The following is a 19,499-nucleotide window of genomic DNA, read 5'->3' on the forward strand; positions in this document are numbered from 1 at the left end:
AACTGAAAACATGTTTTTTTGGTTTCAACTAAACTCATAAACTCAAAACCTGAAGTAATTTTTCAGGACAACTTTAGGCAACCTTTTGCCTATAGAGATAATTGCTAGTTAACAGGTATCAGGGAGTGTAATATGTTGAAGTTTGATGAATTTCATTAAAGAGTTCCTGAGACTAGAGACTGTAGACAGTAAAATAATGTCACCTCATCCCTAGCAGGTGTGACAAATATAATATAACTTCATGGTCAAAACAGCAAACTTCCATAGTACACTTTCCTGGCAAATTGATAGTTTGGATAGTCTTCTGGAATTTGTGCTCACAATTGTGACTTCTGTGAAAGTTACATATTAAAATGTGGGATATATGAGATGTTCAGAATGAGAATCTTGCCAATGACTGATTATATGAATACAAATGAGATGTTTTTATTTATTTTCCATTACAGTAATATGCGTGTTCACTGAGTGGAACAGAATATTATGAGTAATTACTTAATGAGTATGCCAGTAATTACATCATGAACTTCAATAAAGACTGACCTATAGCTTTCAATAACGTCATATTTCCATATTTATTCATTCTTATTGCATTCATCTCTGCGTAAGAATGACTGCACAGATTCACACGTTTCTTTTTTTTTTTAGGATGTCCTCTGAGCCAGTTGGTGAAGTGGGTGGGCACAGACCTCTTCCCTTATCCCAAAGTATAAGTATGGAAACGGTCTGTTTCAAACGGACTTTTCTTGGGAGGAGAGATGACTGTCCGAAATATGAGACCACAGACAACGATGAAAATATACATGGTGAGTGCTGTTCGCGTATTTGTTTCGTCTTTGCGCAATTGACTGGGGCTCGCAAAAACACTTTACCTATTCCGTGAAAGCCACCATCGGTTCAGCGCTGAGTACCTACCGGTTCCCACTATGCATTATGTTGGAAAAAGAAGAGGGCTACGCTATTGCTGTTACCTTTGGGAATGCAGCTGTAGCCTTCTGAAGGTGGTCGTTTTTAAAAACAATATGAGTTATGTCATTGAAAGGTAATTAAAGCGCTTGACATATATATATATATATATTCGCTCAACTTCAAACTGTCATTTCAAATAGCCACAGTTAGTCATCTCAGACAGAACATGCGAGTAAGAGTCGGAGTCGTAGTGGCTTGAATTAAATGTGGAAGCTATTGCCGCGTTCATTCCCGACGTCAGGAAGCCTACAAATAACAGGCTGAAAGTCAGTCAAACATGCTGCAAACAGGTCAATGATAGTCTTTTTTTCTGTTCTATTCAAGGGACAACAACGACTAACAGCTGTGCTTAGCCTACTTTGAATAGACAAATACATAGACAAATAGGCTACTGAAACAGCCTATACGAGAAATGATGAAGTAGGGATTCGTCTCATATCAGGTTTTATTTATGGAAGTTAGGCTACTCTACAAAAAGTTCAACCTGCATTCTTCCTCAGAATAGGCTAATAACCTACCTACTGAAAAGACCAGTTGTTTCCCATCCTATGTTTTGCATGTTGGTCAAGTTGGCCGCTACTCATTTGCATAGCCTACATCTATGTTTTGATGTGTATCTAAGTGCATGATCAAGAATGATTTTAATGGACTTTACATATGATTTCATTTTCAAAAACATTTGAATAGGCATGCTCAATATTTTTGCGCCTACAGATTAGGTTTATGCTTACTGAGTCAGCGGGGTCACCCTTAAAGCCGTTGCCATTTATCACTAAGAAAAAATCTCAAGTCTTTGATCTTTCCGACTGAGCAGGTGGGGGCTGTTGCACTTCCCTAATTCGCCGAGGTGTTGTGAATCGGCTTGACTAGATAAGCACTGTTTTCCATCTAACGGTGTGTTCGACATAAGCTACAGTTAGGGTACACTGAAGCCTTAACGTTTGTTTAGTTTAGTAGCAAGCAAGCCGATGGGAAGTAGTAGAACTTCCTCATTTCAGTCGGTTTGGGTCTACCTGCCAAAATCAGTGTTGTGTTTTGTTTTGCATTGACAGTCATAACTGCCAATAACAGCTACCCCACATTAGACTCTTCCTCGTCCTCTGGACAAAATTACATTTCAGTCCACTATGTTGCAGTGTACATTTAAAAAAATCCTTCCATTTACTACAAAGCATCAGTTGATGGTATTAACCTATATAAGGCATTAGGCTAATTAGGTTTCCCCCCGTTTTATCATCATAATATAAAATCAGTTTGAACCATTTACATTTTATGATCATAATGCCTCCTTTCACATTGCAGCAGGTCAGGTAAACAGAGAGATTGTAGGTGGGCTCATGAACTCCTGTGATCCTGTCTGTGGACGCATGGCTTGTGTACATAATCTGCTCTCTCTCATCTACATGCTGTTTGAAGTCATGATGGCTTTATGATGATGATGATGGAGACAGACCTGCAGTTGTCTAATGCCAGGCCTCCCAGGCGATGTCTGCTGGGCCTCCAGGCAAGGGGAACATCACAGAAATCCCAGAGAACTAAGTTTAGCAGTGGTCTCAGCCGGGTGATGCAGCCTGTATTGAACAGAGATGGCAGCTTTAATGCTGATGTGTGTTGGAATGTTGATGTGTGCAGAGTCTGTCAGCATCTAATAACGGGCTTAGTTTAATGCAAAAGGGTGGAAGGCGGGTGTTTTTCCTGCGTGACTTTTTCCTGTGTGACTCTGTAGTGTCAGTCATAGCTGCCTCCAACTGCCTGTATAGGGAAGATGGCCTGTACTTAGTCTAGAGGTCTAAGATGATGTCTTTGTTAAGGAGTGCTTGAAGCACTGATGTCTGTGTTAGGCTGTTGTAGTCTGAGTAATGCCCCATGTGCACTCTCCCGTGTCCTCCGTCCTGTCAAAGCAAAGAGTCTTCATTTGTCTTCCTGTTAGTCTGTGCGCACGCAGTGCACAGATTTCAGAAATCTCAGATATCTCACTCGCTGTTCCTGAATCAGACTTGTACCCAGGAATCAGAATCTGTATGCTATACATGACATGAAATAGATTCCCGACACCCGTTAACCATCCATGTCAGTGGCCTCAGTTACATTGAAACAATTAACCCTAGGATTTTACAGGACATTTGTCCCGGTTTATTTAACTCTAAATAAAACTATGGCTTATGATCCAGAATAATGTATTGATTTGATAGTCTTGTTGGCCGCCTTCTTAATTCGCATATGAATGGTCCCATGGAATCTTGGTGGTCATGTAGCTCCGGCTCTGTTTCTGTTTTTAATGTAAGAAATCTTGTAACATGCCTTTGAGTTTAAAACAACATACAGCCATACAGTACGTCTGACATAGATGAATGCAACATACCTTGAAATCAAGCGTTTGATTTTTTAGCTGGCAACAGGCCACAAGAGTCATCCTTTGTGAGTTTCCTTCAGATCATTTGAATGGTGCAATTATGGTCGTCAGAGGCCCTATACAGCCATATAATTATGGTCTAGAGCGCTGAACAGTATGTCATCAAATGGCAGCGTCCCACTGAACAGTGAAAAGGCTAAAAGTTCAATGGCTTTTCCACCCTCTTTACTCCTCTTCCTATGGCAGTCCCCCACAGTGGAACACATCGGAGGACTTAATGATTTCCTTAGAAATGCCCTGCCACCTGCCATGGAGAACATGACTGATGTTTGGTCTGGGCCCGGGACCCGTTCAGACTTTTCAGCCACTGTCACATCCTTCGTCCGCATGTGTGAAGTATGCACATCTGAGGAGGTGCCAAGAGAAGTCAGTCCAGGACAACTGGGAGATCCGGAAAACACGCCATTCCGGTTGCCGTTATTGTTGTTGTTTTGTTATGGCAGCCGGGTTTCGGGGAAGTCCGCCACGCTGCCGGCCAAGGGACCCAGAAACTTGCATAGTCTTCATCGCGACCAGACGCCAAATTCTCTCTCTGGCTTCATCAAACGTCACCTGTGTGTCGGGAACAAATCTCCACCCAGTCCTCGTGCTCATTTAGTCAAACATACACTGATTTAATGGATGTACCGCTGGCTAACATTTAAATTCTGCAGCAAATATTGACACCGTATGCAATGAGTATGCAATAAATTCTGTAATAAGTGCCTTGGGCAGGGTACAGGGCACTGATGTTGTTACCCCATATGTTACCACTGTGGTGTTGTGTGTCTCCTGGAGCGGAGCCTGGGTCATTTCTGGCCTTTACTCCCTGATGTATAACAACTGACTTTGATGTCATCTCTCTCTCTCTCTCTCTCCTCAGTTTCTCACCGCCTCCATTGCCTGGGCCCTGCATGACGTGCAGCCACATAAGTACTCGCATCGAGATCCGGTCACCTTCGAGCTGCACCTGTGCGACCAGTGCCCGCCCGGCACGGCGGTCAGCCGCCACTGCGATGGCCAGCGGCGCACCGAGTGCAGCCCGTGCCCGGAGCGGCACTTTGCGGAGCAGTGGCACTGGGGCGAGAGCTGCCAGTACTGCACGGCCGTCTGCAAGGAGAAGCAGCTGGTGCGGCAGGAGTGCAACGCCACCCACGACCAGGTGTGCGAGTGCGTGCCAGGCTACCACCTGGTGGTGGAGTTCTGCGTTCGCCACACGCCGTGCCTGCCTGGAAGTGGTGTCACGGCCCTAGGTGAGTGTGCTCGACCGTCCGCCTCCTCACTTCGTCTGTCGCCTTCAACAGGTGCACGTCCCTGGCCCATTTCTTGTAGGGCCCCACTGTCCACGTGACTCTTCTTTCCCAGGCAACTTCCACTGTCTGTCAAAGCTGAAGCTAAAAAATCACAGAGAGTGCAGCTGCTGTTAATGGAGGATTGTGAAAGCATACATTCTGTCATCTTCCCCAAACTCCAGTTTCATGCCTTGTATAAACTACACCCGGAAGATAACAGTGGGAATAGCTAATAACAATGTGTAAATACCAAACGAGTGTTATCCCTGGCGTGCGTTGAGGGGTCCAGTGTGCTGGATGTGTTTGCTTGGCTGGGGCTGAACAGGCCATACGTTGTGTGAGTGACAGGGCTGCAAGGCGTGGGGAGAGCCTTCGAGGAAAGCGCAGGGGTAATAACTTCTCTGGCAGCGTCCGGCGGTGAGTGAGTGACAGCGTCATTCATCACGGCGGAGTTAGCCGGGTTCGGCTGGCTGTGATCGGCCGCGGTCCTCCTGCTCGTCCAGGCCCGGGGGTGTACTCAGGGGAGCGGCGGGATCCATCTGCGATGGCGTTTTAATTTGCACGTTTGTTTTTTGAGATTCTTTCCTCCCCACTTTTAATCAGGCCGCGCTTCATCCCCTGGCCTTCTGCAGTGCACTATGGACAGCGTCCAAGGGGGTATTTCCCTGGCCAAACCCTTCCCATCAACAGTCTGCTACGTCTCCATAACAGATGAGGAATAGTGGTTCTTTGTGGCATGTTGACATCTCCCTCAAACTCTTACTTTTCCACAGTTTATACAAGAATTACAGTTTTAGTTTTCTTACATAATGTGTAGTAACATGCACTGCTAGGTTTGTGCAATATGAATGAAAAAAGTTGCCTAATATAGACTGAAAAATGTAGACGAGAGACATTTATATATCTGAAGTATAGAAATGAAATGTTATATTGTTTGAATTTGAAATGTTAATTCATAGCCTGCAGTCACCAGAAGATGGCAATATAGTTCCTGATCAAGAGGAATTGTACTGTAATTTACAGTGTGAAGAAAACATATAGCTATATAGATGGATTGATAGATAGACAGAGACAAAGAGAGACACTGCCACTAAGTGTTAGATTAAGGGCATTCATCACCAACGAAAAGTTCTTAGCTTCTTAACTGTGAAATGAACTGTTTAAGAAATATCAGTTCTTCACAAGGGGAAAACCCCGTTAGTTTTCTTCATTGGCTATTTTTATGTTCTGAGTGTGTAATTATAAATGTTCTATTTATAGCCTATGAAATGGGAGTGTTCCTGTGTAGCAAATCATGTGACCCGGAATGAAGGGAAGCAGGAGCTTCAGTATCAGAAACTGACCTTTCTGTGTTTGCTGTCAGGAGGTTTCTGTTCCTGATTGTCTGACCTTCATCAATGAAAACCTCAAGCCATATGTATGATTGCTGAAAATGACCCCTATTAACTGCACGTCCACGCCTCTCCCACAGTTATCAGAACTAAATGAGAATCAGCTAGTGGTCTTTATACTATTTATTTTTGTGGTCAGTGCCAAAAGTTCAGGAAAATCTTTTTCACAGGCAGATCATTTGTCTGCCCATCATGAAACCATTTCCAATTCAGACCAGCTGCAAGTGATTTGGAGACCCTATATTATTTAGAGGATGCAGACAGTTAGACAGACATCCATTACAATTCATGTGTATGTCAGCTACTTAAACTGTACTTTTGACCTATACTGAGTGGGACCACATTTCTACATGAAGACAACATGTCATGTAGGTTTTAATGCTCCTGAGATACACAACAGTAGACATTCTGGTGAAGTGAACAGTCCAGTTACACATATTTGAATAATGTATGTAAATATCAGCTTTTTACCTATCTGAATCATTACATTTCAAGTGAAGCTCAGCCTGACTTTGTGTGTCTGTATTTGTGTGTACAGGGATGCCAGAGAGTGACACGGTGTGCGAGGCGTGTCCAGATGGCTATTATTCTAGCGTATCGTCGGCCACAGAGCCCTGCGTCCCCCACCGCAACTGTAGCCAGCTCGGCTACAAGACCCTCCGACACGGAACCAGCACGCAGGACGTGGTGTGTGATAACGAAGCTTTAGTCCCCACCGAGTGCAACACCCTGGACATGCAGTGCCACACAGGTATGCCCTGCACCCAGACAATACCATGACAACCATGATGGCACCAATATTCGAAGGTCAGAGTAGGCCAAGGTAGCTAGGGTGGCACTCACGGCATGACTTTTCAATGGCAACATGAAGTTTTACGACTGGCTGCTGTCAGAATGGGTTTGCACCTTTTCAAATTTTTGATCAGTGTGTAACATTTGTCATATACCCACTCTTACATGAGAGCCATACAATGGTAATATATAACATTCAGGCAGCAACAAAAATGTTTTTCTGATCGACTTCATGTCGGCCTTGGGTAGAATAAAGCAAAACTTGTCCTAGCAGGTGCTCCGTTTTGTACTAATAGACCAGGTCGCCACCTTCAACATAAGACTAAGGATATTTCACATTTAGGAAATAATTTGGGGCCTCTGTGCTGTAATGAATTATGACTGGATTATGTCAGATGAAATTCTACTGTACATCAACCATAGCTATTGATTGAGATTATTAGTGAAACACACTGTCTGTCCAATAAAAACACTGTGAGGCTGTGGAAATGTATTGGTTACATATTAGGCAACATTATGGAATTTGGGGGAAAAGAATGTGTGGGCTTTTTCCTGGCAAATTTAGTTCAGTAAAGCGTACAGTTTATTGCTCTGGCATGGTATCATTTTTTTTCTTAATGAAAAGGATTCATGAGGAGCTGTATTGGGCTAAATCCAGAGAGTTCAGACGCTACTCTTATATTCATGAGTTTAATATTGGTTTTATTCTGCAGCTCTGATCAAACAATTTTTTGTAGATTGAGATTTCTCATGAGATTTTATTTTACCAGTTTATTTTACAGTTGATATTCTGGGAAAAAAATTTGATATTTGATCTCAACAGTCAAACAAAACTCTCCTCCAGGCTCCAATCTGCAAATCATGGATGCACACTGTTAAGGCAATGACATTAATAAGTGGGCTTTACTGACCAAAAGAGAAATATGAAAGAATCCAGAACATCTACCGCCTGAAGGCCAACCGTTCACCCAGGCAGTGGAGATAGTCTTAAACATTCCAACCTCATACAGCGTTGAAGTATATTATAGTATAAAACATCATCACATAAATAACCTGCCAGCACACTAAACAGCATCTAAAAACCCAACAAAGTCAAGATCAGAGAAAGAAATTTTGTTGTGTTGATTGTTTTAAAACTACAATGGCCGAAGACAGGATTTTAGATTTGTGTCAGATAACCAAACAAAAAAGGTATTGATACCAAGCAAAGTTTTTTTTAAAACATGCATAAATCCAAATGGTAAGAGGAGTAACCGCTGGAGCAGTTGTGGCTGCTCCAGGGCCCATTCTCAGTAGAGGCTCTTACTAAGCTTCCCTGATCCACAGAGGATGTCTGTCTGTCCATGACTGACTGACCAGAACTGATTCAGTGACTCATTGATTGACCAAATACCGGTACTTGATACGATCTTGAGACTTGAACGATCAACTTATTGTGACTGTAACATGAACTGGTGTTTCTTTAAATCTAGCTAGACCGTAAAAAGGAGAGAAAAAGGACCGAAACTCAAGTGCATTTGGCTGAAATACAAAGAGCGAGAAAAGTACGAGAAAATTGAATTGCATTCTGAGCTCTTCTTTCGTCTTCCTTCAAAACAATGATGATGATCTAAAGCTAAATCGAAAGCATCGCTAACAACAAGGCTAGCTTCAATTAAAGCTTAGCTACCCCTTTCCATGAAAAGCACACCTGAGAGGCTTAGGAGGACAACCACCAGCAACTGGAGAAGCACATGCAGAAATGACGAAGTCTTCAATCAATGCACTTAAAGTGCCTCGTGCTTTGAGGGGAACTGAAACTATTTACAACCAGAAATTCTCTTCTGTTACTATATAGCTAGCAGCAGAGATGTAAAATTCCAGCTTCAAAAAGTAAAAGTCCACATGAACACATGTGATTTCAGTAATTAGCTGATCTACCTGGCTGAATTGTGCTAATTAGATTTTAAGTGAATGGTTGGAACAAAAATGTGGCGGGACTTTTACTTTCTTAAGCCGGATTTTTACAACTCTGGCTAGCAGCATCAACACAACAGTACAGTATACCTAATATTACTTACTGGTACCTATCAAGCAGAAACAGAGAATCTCCACTCGCTGTTCTCCATGGTTGGATGTTCCATGTTAGAAGACCTTTTCACCTTTGGCTGATCATTAGTCATTTCCTTAGCATGGTTAGTGCTTATACTTGGCTTCTATGAATTTCTTGAATTTCCCCTTGGGGATCAATAAAGTATCTATCTATCTATCTATGGTGATCTAAACAGATAGATGGGACAACAGTCTATTGTGGGTTAATCCAAAATCCAAAATCCCAAAGTTGTGGGTTAATCCAAAATCCCAAAGTCTGTACCCATTTTACAGCTCAGTGGACTGAGACCATGCAGATAACACACCATGTCCAGTCCAAAAGCATAACGTGCTTCACTGAGTTACCATGTTGGGACTCAAACCGGCAACTTTCAGATTTCCAGCCTGACATCATACCACTGATGTGCTTCTTACCTAATCTGCTGATTTGAATGATTTGGCACTTGCCACAATTTTCTTTCTTTTGACTCTCTTCTCTTGGGCATTTTCTCCACCATGTCTCCTTCCTGGCAATGTGATTAGCCTATGTTGACTGTGGAGTTGTGGATCATGTTTGCTCTCTCCCTGTCCTGTGCATGGGCTGAAGGACTCCCTGTCGCTGTGTGGAACAGTACCGTTTGGCAGAGTCAGTGCCACTTTGTAGTTTCCCCAGCTACAGAGTCAGGGCTGTGTACAAACACTGCTTTTTTCCCGCCTCATACAGAACTGATAAATAGCAGACCACGAGGAGGCATTTGCTGAATTTGATTTAAAAAAGTTTATTGCATTAAAAAGTAAAAAGCAAAGTGGAGCATTCGCAAAATAGATTTTGAACAGCGAAATTGTAACCGTAACTATAACTGTCAGAAAATACTAGATTTTATGTTTTCATTGGCGACATTTGCTGGAGTGGCAGCAAAGTAGCAGCCCTACAATTTGATTGCTGTGGAGAAAGCATCGATAGCCTACATAATCCTCCATCCAGTCCACATTCGCAATGTGAAAGAGAAAGGGTCGGAATACAGAAATGGACAGCTGTTAGGACCCAGGAGGAAATGTTTAAAAGGTGACATCATATCCTAAGACAACCAGAGAGGAAACTGACTCACGTTGATGGCAACATAAGGAGTTCCTTCTGGATCTGGCCTCATACTTAAGTATTAAATGGTGCTAACATAGGCACTCAGCAAGGACACATTACTCATTTTTAAGCAATGAGTATTTGCTTACACATACACACACACACACACCCCCGACTGCACCCACCCGCACACACAAAAACACCGACATGCCCACACACACGCGCACACACATATCTTGCACCAGTATGAAATACCTTGCAATATTTGGAAAGGATGTGAAAGGTGTGGTACAGGGTACATCTGAATATAGTTTGACTGTACATGTCAGTAAGAGGCGGACTTATCCAGAACTGAAGAAATGATGAATGATTCTGATAACAAAATATGGTTTCACTGTAGGTTTCATTTGTGTTTCTGGGAAACGGCACACATTATATCTTGTCGCAGCTTTGTTTCATTTGAGGCATCAGTGACAGAAAGAATCAAACACAGTGCATAACTGAATCATGTGTTGGTAATTTGCAATCCAGAAGGCTTATCCAGAACATGTGAAAGTGAGTTAGCCTGGGTGTTTCTCCTTTGAAAGCTTGGTGGTCCAGAGACATTTATCACTGTAACTCACGTTTGACTCACTTTTACAATCACCTCTTAATTAAGAGGGGGAGGATGTTTTCTTTAATTACTGATAAAACCATGACTACGGCCGTCATTTAGAAAGAATTTCCGCTCTTTGCAGTGATAAAGGAGGCTGTTTAAAAGAAAATTGAAGGATAACTTCAGTGTCTACCCTTAAAGTGATGTGAAGTGAAAGCCTTTTTGCCAACTGTTGAGCTCTTTTTAAAGGTTCTGTAAAAGTCATTTGCTACTGGCTTGTATAAAGGGTTCTTTTACACAATAAAATTTACAGCGACAATGTTGGACCTCTTTAAGGGGTGTAGGGTGTATTTTTTGGTTTCCCACCAAAAAAAATTGCTTTTGATTCATGCCTGTCTGGTCATATTGTTTTTGGGACCTTTGGTCTTATCTAGATTTTTGCCTGGAAACTTTGCCCAACCTATAAACTAAAGGAACAGCATACATTTTCTTACAGTCTTCACATTACATAGATCCTTTGAACGATAGAATACATGAAACACAGTTTCAAACACATGCAACCACACACATCAAACCTACAGAGACCAATTATGTACATCATACTGTATACCTCAGTGTGTTAGAACCTTGTAAATCACTGGTGGGTGACACTGGTTTGGACTCTGCATTCCTAAACATAGTGTGGACTGTAAAGTGGCTTATTTACCTCATTATCAGAGATTATTATTGAATTGTAATATAGCAAGGTTTACTTGACAGCTTATTTTTCGTGGCCAAAAGTCACAGTATCATATCTAAGTAAGATATAATGGATTTCATTTCTTTTTAAAGGGCACTGAGTCTAAAATGCACTACATAGAAAAAAAAAATACTATAATTTTGCTCATCTTGCAGTCATTATTTGCAGTCTTAGAGAGCACTCTGGCGGTACAAGTTGAACCCGTCCAGTAGGGATTAGTATAAATCTTAGGTATCGCTGAGAGTTTAAGTCGAATCAGCCCAGTTTGATCTGAAAGAGTTGACAGGAAACATGATATACCTGCCCAGACATACTGTGTGTCGTCATTAATCCCCCTCTTTCCCTCTCTCCCGCTCAGACACCCTGCTCTGCGAGGAGGCGATCTTCCAGTTCCTGGCATCCCCGCGCCTGGCCTCCATCCCGCTGGAGCGCCTGCTGGAGAGCCTGCCGGGCCGGCGTGTGGACTGGAAGAGCGTGGAGCGTCTGAAGAAGGCCTGCAGCCCACAGCAGCAGCTCCTGCAGCTCCTGCGCCTGTGGAGGGAGCAGAACAAGGACCAGGACAAGCTCTTCAGCATCATCCAAGGTCCGACCCCGACCCCCGACCCCCGACCCCGACTCTGACCACCAGTGCACTCATCCTCACATTCCTGCTCTGCAGTTGTGGGCTACATTACAGTGGCCTGCCTACTGCCTAGTTGTGGGTTGACTCACTTGTGCTGTTGAGTCTGCAAGTTAGTTTAACTGCAGGATGTTGGTTAAGGAAAGGCATGAAGGGACTTGTGAGCCAGTGTGCTTTGCCATCAGGTTACTCTCAGGTATTTTTTTTTGTTAAAGAGTGATAAAGCTGGTTTTGCCTTATATTTTAGTCAAACTCAGTCTTACTCTCATGAGAGAGCAATGAGGCACTTTTGTAGCGTTGGGGTTTCACTTTCCTTCCATGTGAGTCGCCAACAAATTACTCATTACTCAGTAAACAGTCACATTCAACACTGAACAGAAATCCCTTGTAGGACTCTCAGATCAGTCCCCTACACTCAAAGAAACTCCTGTAGAGGCCAACAGCTTAAAAAAATTTGCCTTTGCTGCACAGCAAACCAATGGCATTGTTACCATATTTTTGGTCTTTTTCACACAACTGTTTCAGATTAGTGGAGGCATAGTGGCTTCAGTAGGTGCTGATCTCCATGTGCTGCTTCATGAATTGTTCTCCGAGGGTCTTCTCTAAGCACAGGGTTCAGTTTCCGAGAAGTCTCTCTCTCTCTTATAGTAACACACAAAGCGATGCAGAGCAAGAAAATGTCAAGCTGACTGACCATAACCATATGACAGGGATTACTGTAAAGGGTATGGTTCTGTGGGCTCATACTAATAATAACATCACACACACACTCACACACAGTAGTCTTTTTGTTACGTCATTCATACGAGACATTCAGAAATACACAGTTCCATAAAGGATTACACAACCTGTGGTAAAATGCTACAAGTTTGTTCATTAAAGTGGTGTAGAGTATCCATACATACTTAAATGATTGAAATAGTTGAGTGTTTGGCCAACTTTATGTTTGTTGAGCACACAGGTATAATTGCTCTATTCCACATATTTTAAATCCTATAATTCACAATATGTACAATACAATGCAGGCAGACACTTTATGGCATGTGCTGTATAGGAAGAGAGCACACATACATATCCTTATAGGTGCTGCGTAGGTACAGATACAGATAACACTAAATGTAAAGATCTGCATCAGTACAAGATCTGAATTGTCCTTTGTGTAGTTGTCAAATTGTCCTTCTATAACCTGTATGTTTCCCTACTCTGTTTCAGGAGTGAATGTGTGTGAGAGGAAGGTGCTGCGCTGTGCTGGCCTGAAGAACCTGACGCTGGGCGACCTGCTGGCGGTGACGCAGAGCCTTCCGGGCGTGCGCGTGAGCGACGAGGATGTGCGCACGTTGGTGGTCTCCTGCCCCTCGCAGCAGCACATCCTGCAGCTGCTGCACCTGTGGAAGAGCCGCAACAGCGAGCGTGACGTGGGCAAAGCCCTGGCCCAGAGTCTACGCCGGCTCCGGGGCCGCGGTCACGCCGTCTCCAAGCGTCTCCTCAAGAGCCTCAAGCGCATCGCCCGCATCATCGGGGCCTCCACCATGTACCGACTTTACGAGAAGATGTTCTTCAACATGATTCAGGACAGCTCGTGCTTTAAATCCAAAGCCTATAACGACTAGCCAGACCAGTGTTCCACCAGCAGAATTATTTAAAGAAGTTGTATATAGTTAAATGACAAGGGAAAGGAAGGGAGGGTTTGTATTTAGAGTGGGGCTGGGGCTTTGATGTGAGGACGGAAAAGACGGGGCTTGGTCCTCTTCTTTTTAACGATTGATCTTTTGGTTTGGACTGCTCAGCTCATACAAAAATAACTTAACAGAATTTTGTTAAATGCAAAACAGACATTAGTTGACATGAATGTACAGTAAAGTGGAGTGCAATTTTTTTGTTTATTTAAGTGTTTATTTTTTTAACCGAAAAGTTCTAGAGGCTTATGTGTGTGGATTTGTCTGGAGGCTGGACTGTGAATGCTGCATGTCACACATCATCTTGTGTGCTTTTCAACCTGTTTTTTATCTGTTTATTGTGTAACGGTACTTGAGTTTTTAATGTGAGGTGATTTAAATTAATTTGTATAATTTGTACTATTTTTCACAGAATTAGAGGTTTATGCCATATGATGTGTGTGGCAGTCTGAATGTATACAGTGTATGGTGACACCATTTGAAGACATGAAATCAATATTAATATCAATATCCTCTCTCAAAAATTATACTGTTTTGCTGATGGTCTCTGTCAAATGGCATTTGAGCAAGTTGTGACATGGTCTCCTTCCTCGGGAAATTGACTGGAAAGCAAATCTATCACATGGCATTTGAACTCATGTTTTGTTTTGTAAATCCCTGGTAATGTTAATATTTGTTCACTTAAATTAAATGTGTACTGACTATTTTAGACAGCTTCCTGAATGTCATTTCACTCATTAAGCATGAACTAGCTCAGTCACTATAAGAAAAAGAAAGGTGGAGGATAAAAGATGGGTGTTCTCCAAGGGTGGGTGAGGTGTCTCATGTCCTCTTCAACTTCCCTATAAAAAGGGAACTCTCTCTCTCTCTCTCTGGTCAACAGTACAGTGTGGCCCCTGGTGAGTCATATCGCTAGTAAAACATGGTGGCGCATGTGACAGGAAAAGTATGGTCTACCTCGAATGACACAGCAGCCAGTGGTTCCAAGGAGCTGCCGAGTCATGGTCTGCTGAGCCTTCTCTGTACCGTGACACCGGTGTCATTGGAATGTTGGGAAATGAAAGTTCTAAAGGATATCTGGCTTCGTTGAATTCAAAATAGAATTTTAGAACCATGAATCAAAGATCCTTAATTACCGCTTCAACCCCCTCTGCTTGAATTGTTGCAGGACAGAATCATTTGTTAGAATGTTCAAGAACTTACACCTTTAAGTGGTGAAATAAGCAGGTGGCCAGAACACAAGTTGATTGACTGGAAGGTTCAACAGGACATTACAGCAACTGGACAATATGGTTGCTGTTTATGTTCAAACAAACAAATTGAGCATTTATCAGTTCTAAGAAATCAGTTTACAGAAACAGCATGAGTGATTCATAAACAGAGGTGCACGGATCTTTATCTGAAAGTGAGACATGGATAGATAGTATTTCTGAAGAAAACCTGGTCCTATATTGAAATTTGTCTACAAAGCATGCTCCAACTAGCCCTTCAAACCTCTCTTTAATATCTTAAGTATTTAGTCTCCACCTATTCTTCAATTCCTTAGAAGAATGTATGCATGTTAAGTATGCTACCATGGGTCTGCCTGCCAGCTAGACCTCACACAAATTTAACCTTCTTCACATACAAAAAGAATCATCTGGCAGAAACACCTAAGAGCAACAGGAGAAAGGGAGGTAAGAGGAATTTATGTGCAATTTCTAGCAGCTGGCTATAGAATTAGAGATGTTGTCTTTTGTTGTGTTAAATATTACATGCAATCTGTACAAACAAATTACTGTACAATACAATCTACAATCTCATGTTAAGTTACAGTGTAACATAGGCCTAAGCCTTTCTAAATCTTAGTCACAGCTTCACAAATTTTCTCACCTCTGCTTTTTCCTGTTTGAATTAGCACAATACGGCTACAATGAGCCTACAAGGTGGTAGATAGAGACTAATAATTATGCTGTTTTTTGGACACACTTAAATGACCAAAAAGGAATCAAAGAGGCTACCTTTGATGATGTCATTACTTTTTACATATTTTTGCAAATCAAGTCTGACTAGCTTCTATCTGTATTCTTCTTTAAGTCTTCTGTAAATAACTTTTGTACACTAGAGAAACTTTTGATATGTTCATACTCTTCTGCAGAGGCACTTTAGCAGGTAAAAGTGTGACGTAACGCTCATTTTTTGGTCTGTTGTCTTTTCCCACTGGTTTGATGTGACCTGCCCCCTAGTAGCGTAGCCAAAGATCTTTGTCACACACTGACCCTTTTGTCATCTCTCAAATTTGAAAATTTCTCAACTGAATGGAGCCAACACTAGCCATTGATAGCTATCATGCAAAGTGGGTTTGGATAGAGGACTGTCGTGTCTCATGTTTGCCCATGGTGTTTAATGGAGTGCTAACTGTTTTGAGTGTACTGTGTGTGTATGTGGGGCGGGGTGTTGTAATCAGATTCTGCCATGACTGGTGCTTCCTGCTCAGATGAGTCATTATGTCACACCTGTCTTGAGTATGACTACAGATTCAAAGATGTCAAAAATGTAAACCAATCAATACAGCTTTGCAATTGCTATCTGCAGTTCTTAAATGCAATGACTGTTGCATTAAGCACTGTCTGAGTGCAGACATAAACCATAGACACATCCACCTGAAAGATACCTTTGACCTTTAAAGTAACCGTTATCGTGTTCTCCAGAGGAAATATAGACACATCCACATTATTGTACTCACGAGTGTCTGCAAAAGGCAGATGACATTTGCAGGTGTAGTGATAGTTTGACCTTTCAAAATAATCCAGTACATCCAATTTGGAATGACATTTTATTATTAATAATAATAAAATACAGTTTCCACTATGGACTGTGGGCCATGTGTATCTCTGTAACTCAAAACAGAAATTATTAAAACATATATTATGAATAAAAGAATACACACACAGACACACACACACACACACACACACACACACACATATATATATATATATATATATATATATATATATAATGAAAAAATGGGCGATATTGAAGTAATGGTTTGAATACCATGTGCTAAATGATTAAGTTCTGATGACATCAGATTGATGTTTTATATATTGTTGTTTATCTATGGAGAAATTGGGAAGAGGTATTGAGAATACAAATGTTTGTAAATTTGTTTGCTTCCATGGAACATTTTACACCCGTCACACACATGCACAACCCACACCTACAAAACCAAATAAAATAAAGCTTCTCTTTTTCAGTTCCTCAAAAGTAATCTGCAGTCATTATAAAAGTCTGTGGAACCCCTAGTCCTCTCTCTTTTGTCAGAGCAACATCTTAAAATGGTGAGTTGACATGATGATATGCTTTAGCATTTATTTGGTAATACAAAAATGTAGCATTAAGCATTTTTTTGGTAATAGTTCCAGAAGCAACTGCACTTAAATTCAGTAATGTATGCCTACTACAGCAGATGGGAATGTAAGTGTTTGCCTGATTAAGACTATGGCTGTGTTCCAATTCGCATACTTCTGTACTTACACTAGTGATGCAGGAGTGCACAGCCTTGAACAACCGGGTATGCGAGTGCAAGGAGGGCCTATTAGATATTGCACAGAAGTGAGTACAGAAGGTATTGTACAGAAGTGTGCAAATTGGAACACAGCCTATATCTTTGTTTGGATTTTCACATGTTTTATTAATGTAAAATGTAGTTACAGACCACTTGTGTAAAATACATGTTTGCTCTCAGTGTGATATTCTAGTTATGTCTCCTCCACAGCCTCCCCACACACTGGCACCAGTGGTTGTCTGTGCCCTGTTGGTCAGCGTCACTTCAGAGCCACACACCTTCCGGCACAGGGACCCTATGAGCAGGAAGATGCTGATTTGCGACCGATGTCCCGCAGGCTTCTACATGAAGGCTCCCTGCACCCCCAACAGGCAGACCATCTGTGCACCCTGCCCTCTCAACCACTTCACCCAATTCCACAACTACCTGCCCAAGTGTCTGTACTGCTCCACGTTCTGCAGTGAGCACCAGGTGGTGAAGCAGGAGTGCGCGGCCTTCAACGACCGGGTGTGCGAGTGCCAGGAGGGCTATTACAAGCGCGCTGATTTCTGTGTGAAGCACAGGGACTGTCCCCCTGGAGAGGGCGTCAAACAGAGAGGTAAGCAGTGGTCCAATGTAAACCATCCAGGCAGCACATGATCTGTGTTCTCATTCAAATTTCAGGGAAGTGAACCATTCCTCCTGCAAACAACACATCCACAAATGTCTTCATGTCTTTGGCCATGGTGGTAACATTTCTCTCGGAATTTCTTCAACAGGTAGCGCCATGCGGAACACAGTGTGTGACACCTGTGAGCTTGGCACATTCTCTCCAGAGAGATCCTCCACTGCAGTCTGTGTCCATCACACCGACTGTGCAGCCCGTGGGCTTAGAGTAGCCTTAAAAGGTTCTGAATGGCATGACAACATTTGCATGTCATGTCAAGAGCAGAGGGACCAAGGTAAAGAAAAATTTTTAGTCACACACATAAAATGTCTAACATAAAAATGATAAAAGCTGAATGTCTAAATGCAGTAAATATATTGTTCCAATACCATATATGCAACTTAAAGGTGCTCTAAGCGATGCTGGGTAACGTCACTTCTGTTGACTTTCAAACAAAACAGAGAGCAAGCTCGCTACTTCCTCCCCCTCTCTCCCGTGCTGCTCCCATGCAATTGAAACTCTCCAAAACGCGCATCTCGTCTGTGATTTGCTGGAACAGTTTGTTACGTTTTTATGGGGTAGGTTTGCCCAGGTTGTTTTTGTTGCTGTTTTTGAAGCCTGGACTGTCCACAGAGATGTCCACGTTTTTTTACAGTGAATTCAGGACACAGACAGCTAGCGGTTGGTTAGGTGATGTTTGCAGTAAGTGACATTAAATGTTTTAGCCTAAAAAATGCGTGGCATCGCTTAGAGCACCTTTAAATAAACAAAAAATGATTGATGATGTGTCTTATAGCTCCATCTTATATACTATACAGTTATTGTAATTTTCTGTTGTTGTGTTATATATATATATATATATATATGGCTGCACAGCCTGACCAATGCACTGATGGTGAAATGGCTGTGTGTGACTGTGTGACAGGCCCACTGGCTCCACTCAGGCGAATCCTCTCGGCCTTCTTCAGCCATGAGAAGCTACGGCTTGGGAAGATGAGGAAGTTGGCCAGGGTCCACATGGGCCTGAGAGTGGAGACCAAGCAGCCTGCAGGCGAAGAACGGTCCCCGTCCTCGAAGCGTTCTGGTCTGCTGGCGGCCATCGACAAGTGGGCCAAGGAGCAGCCGGAGCCCAGACTCAGGCAGCTGGTCAACACCCTGAGAGGAGAGATGTACAACGTGGGCCGCGAGCTGGAGAGGAAGATCAGTGAGATAGACGAGCAGATGAAGCACTGTGAGCTTGAGAACAAAATCGCCACACAGAACCAGCATCAAGGCACACACATGAAAGACCAAAGGAAAAATGACATTTATTAACATTTAGCATTTTGTATTGCACATACAGTACTTTCAACTTTCATAAATAAATGTGTTTTTTACAACAACACCTTTAAAATTCCTATAATTATGTCAATAAACTGGCATACTACCTACTTTTTCTATGGGTGAGTCGAGTGGAGTCTCACTGTTCTATCCAGAAGTTCAGTTAAGAAGAGGTAATCCAGTGTAACAGTCTCGTCTTGCTCATAAAGCACATTCCTTGTGGTTGTATCTGGTTAGAATTGGAGATCAGGCAAGGAGCGGGAGACGAGACAAAATAAATAAGAAACACAACAATGCCCTCCCAGTCTACGTGATTAGCTTCACAGTCATTAATCAAACCGCACTTCCACTGGTTCCATATGGCTCTCCT

At 42.4% G+C, this 19,499-nt stretch overlaps 2 protein-coding genes across 3 annotated transcripts; both read left to right on the forward strand.

Annotated features, from left to right (window-relative positions):
• Nucleotides 1-708: 708 nt before the first annotated feature.
• LOC125296354 (tumor necrosis factor receptor superfamily member 11B-like) lies at nt 709-14,322 on the forward strand. The gene is made up of 5 exons (XM_048246232.1): nt 709-803; nt 4,242-4,611; nt 6,580-6,792; nt 11,677-11,901; nt 13,150-14,322. The coding sequence occupies exons 1-5, from the start codon at nt 756-758 to the stop codon at nt 13,545-13,547; spliced, it is 1,254 nt and encodes a 417-aa protein (XP_048102189.1). The 5' UTR covers nt 709-755; the 3' UTR covers nt 13,548-14,322.
• Nucleotides 14,323-15,232: 910 nt separating this feature from the next.
• On the forward strand, nt 15,233-19,205 carry LOC125296475 (tumor necrosis factor receptor superfamily member 11B-like). 2 transcript variants are annotated; one of them, XM_048246408.1, is made up of 5 exons: nt 15,233-15,289; nt 16,853-16,936; nt 17,374-17,761; nt 17,922-18,104; nt 18,735-19,205. In XM_048246408.1, the coding sequence occupies exons 2-5, from the start codon at nt 16,934-16,936 to the stop codon at nt 19,121-19,123; spliced, it is 963 nt and encodes a 320-aa protein (XP_048102365.1). In that variant the 5' UTR covers nt 15,233-15,289; nt 16,853-16,933; the 3' UTR covers nt 19,124-19,205. The 2 variants fall into 2 exon arrangements, with proteins under 2 accessions (XP_048102365.1, XP_048102364.1); XM_048246407.1 differs by lacking the exons at nt 15,233-15,289; nt 16,853-16,936 and adding an exon at nt 17,163-17,210.
• The last annotated feature ends 294 nt before the right edge of the window (nt 19,206-19,499 follow it).

The sequence above is a fragment of the Alosa alosa genome, chromosome 6 (assembly GCF_017589495.1).
Source record: "Alosa alosa isolate M-15738 ecotype Scorff River chromosome 6, AALO_Geno_1.1, whole genome shotgun sequence".
NCBI lineage: Eukaryota > Metazoa > Chordata > Actinopteri > Clupeiformes > Clupeidae > Alosa > Alosa alosa.

Excerpts from the sequence above, each read along its gene's own strand:
- LOC125296354 (XM_048246232.1), top strand. The coding sequence starts at position 756 with ATGACTGTCCGAAATATGAGACCACAGACAACGATGAAAATATACATG. Across the intron at positions 6,793-11,676 it reads GGACATGCAGTGCCACACAG|ACACCCTGCTCTGCGAGGAG; the intron begins GTATGCCCTGCA and ends TCTCCCGCTCAG. Across the intron at positions 11,902-13,149 it reads GCTCTTCAGCATCATCCAAG|GAGTGAATGTGTGTGAGAGG; the intron begins GTCCGACCCCGA and ends ACTCTGTTTCAG.
- LOC125296475 (XM_048246407.1), top strand. The coding sequence starts at position 17,172 with ATGCGAGTGCAAGGAGGGCCTATTAGATATTGCACAGAA. Across the intron at positions 17,762-17,921 it reads AGAGGGCGTCAAACAGAGAG|GTAGCGCCATGCGGAACACA; the intron begins GTAAGCAGTGGT and ends TTTCTTCAACAG. Across the intron at positions 18,105-18,734 it reads TCAAGAGCAGAGGGACCAAG|GCCCACTGGCTCCACTCAGG; the intron begins GTAAAGAAAAAT and ends ACTGTGTGACAG.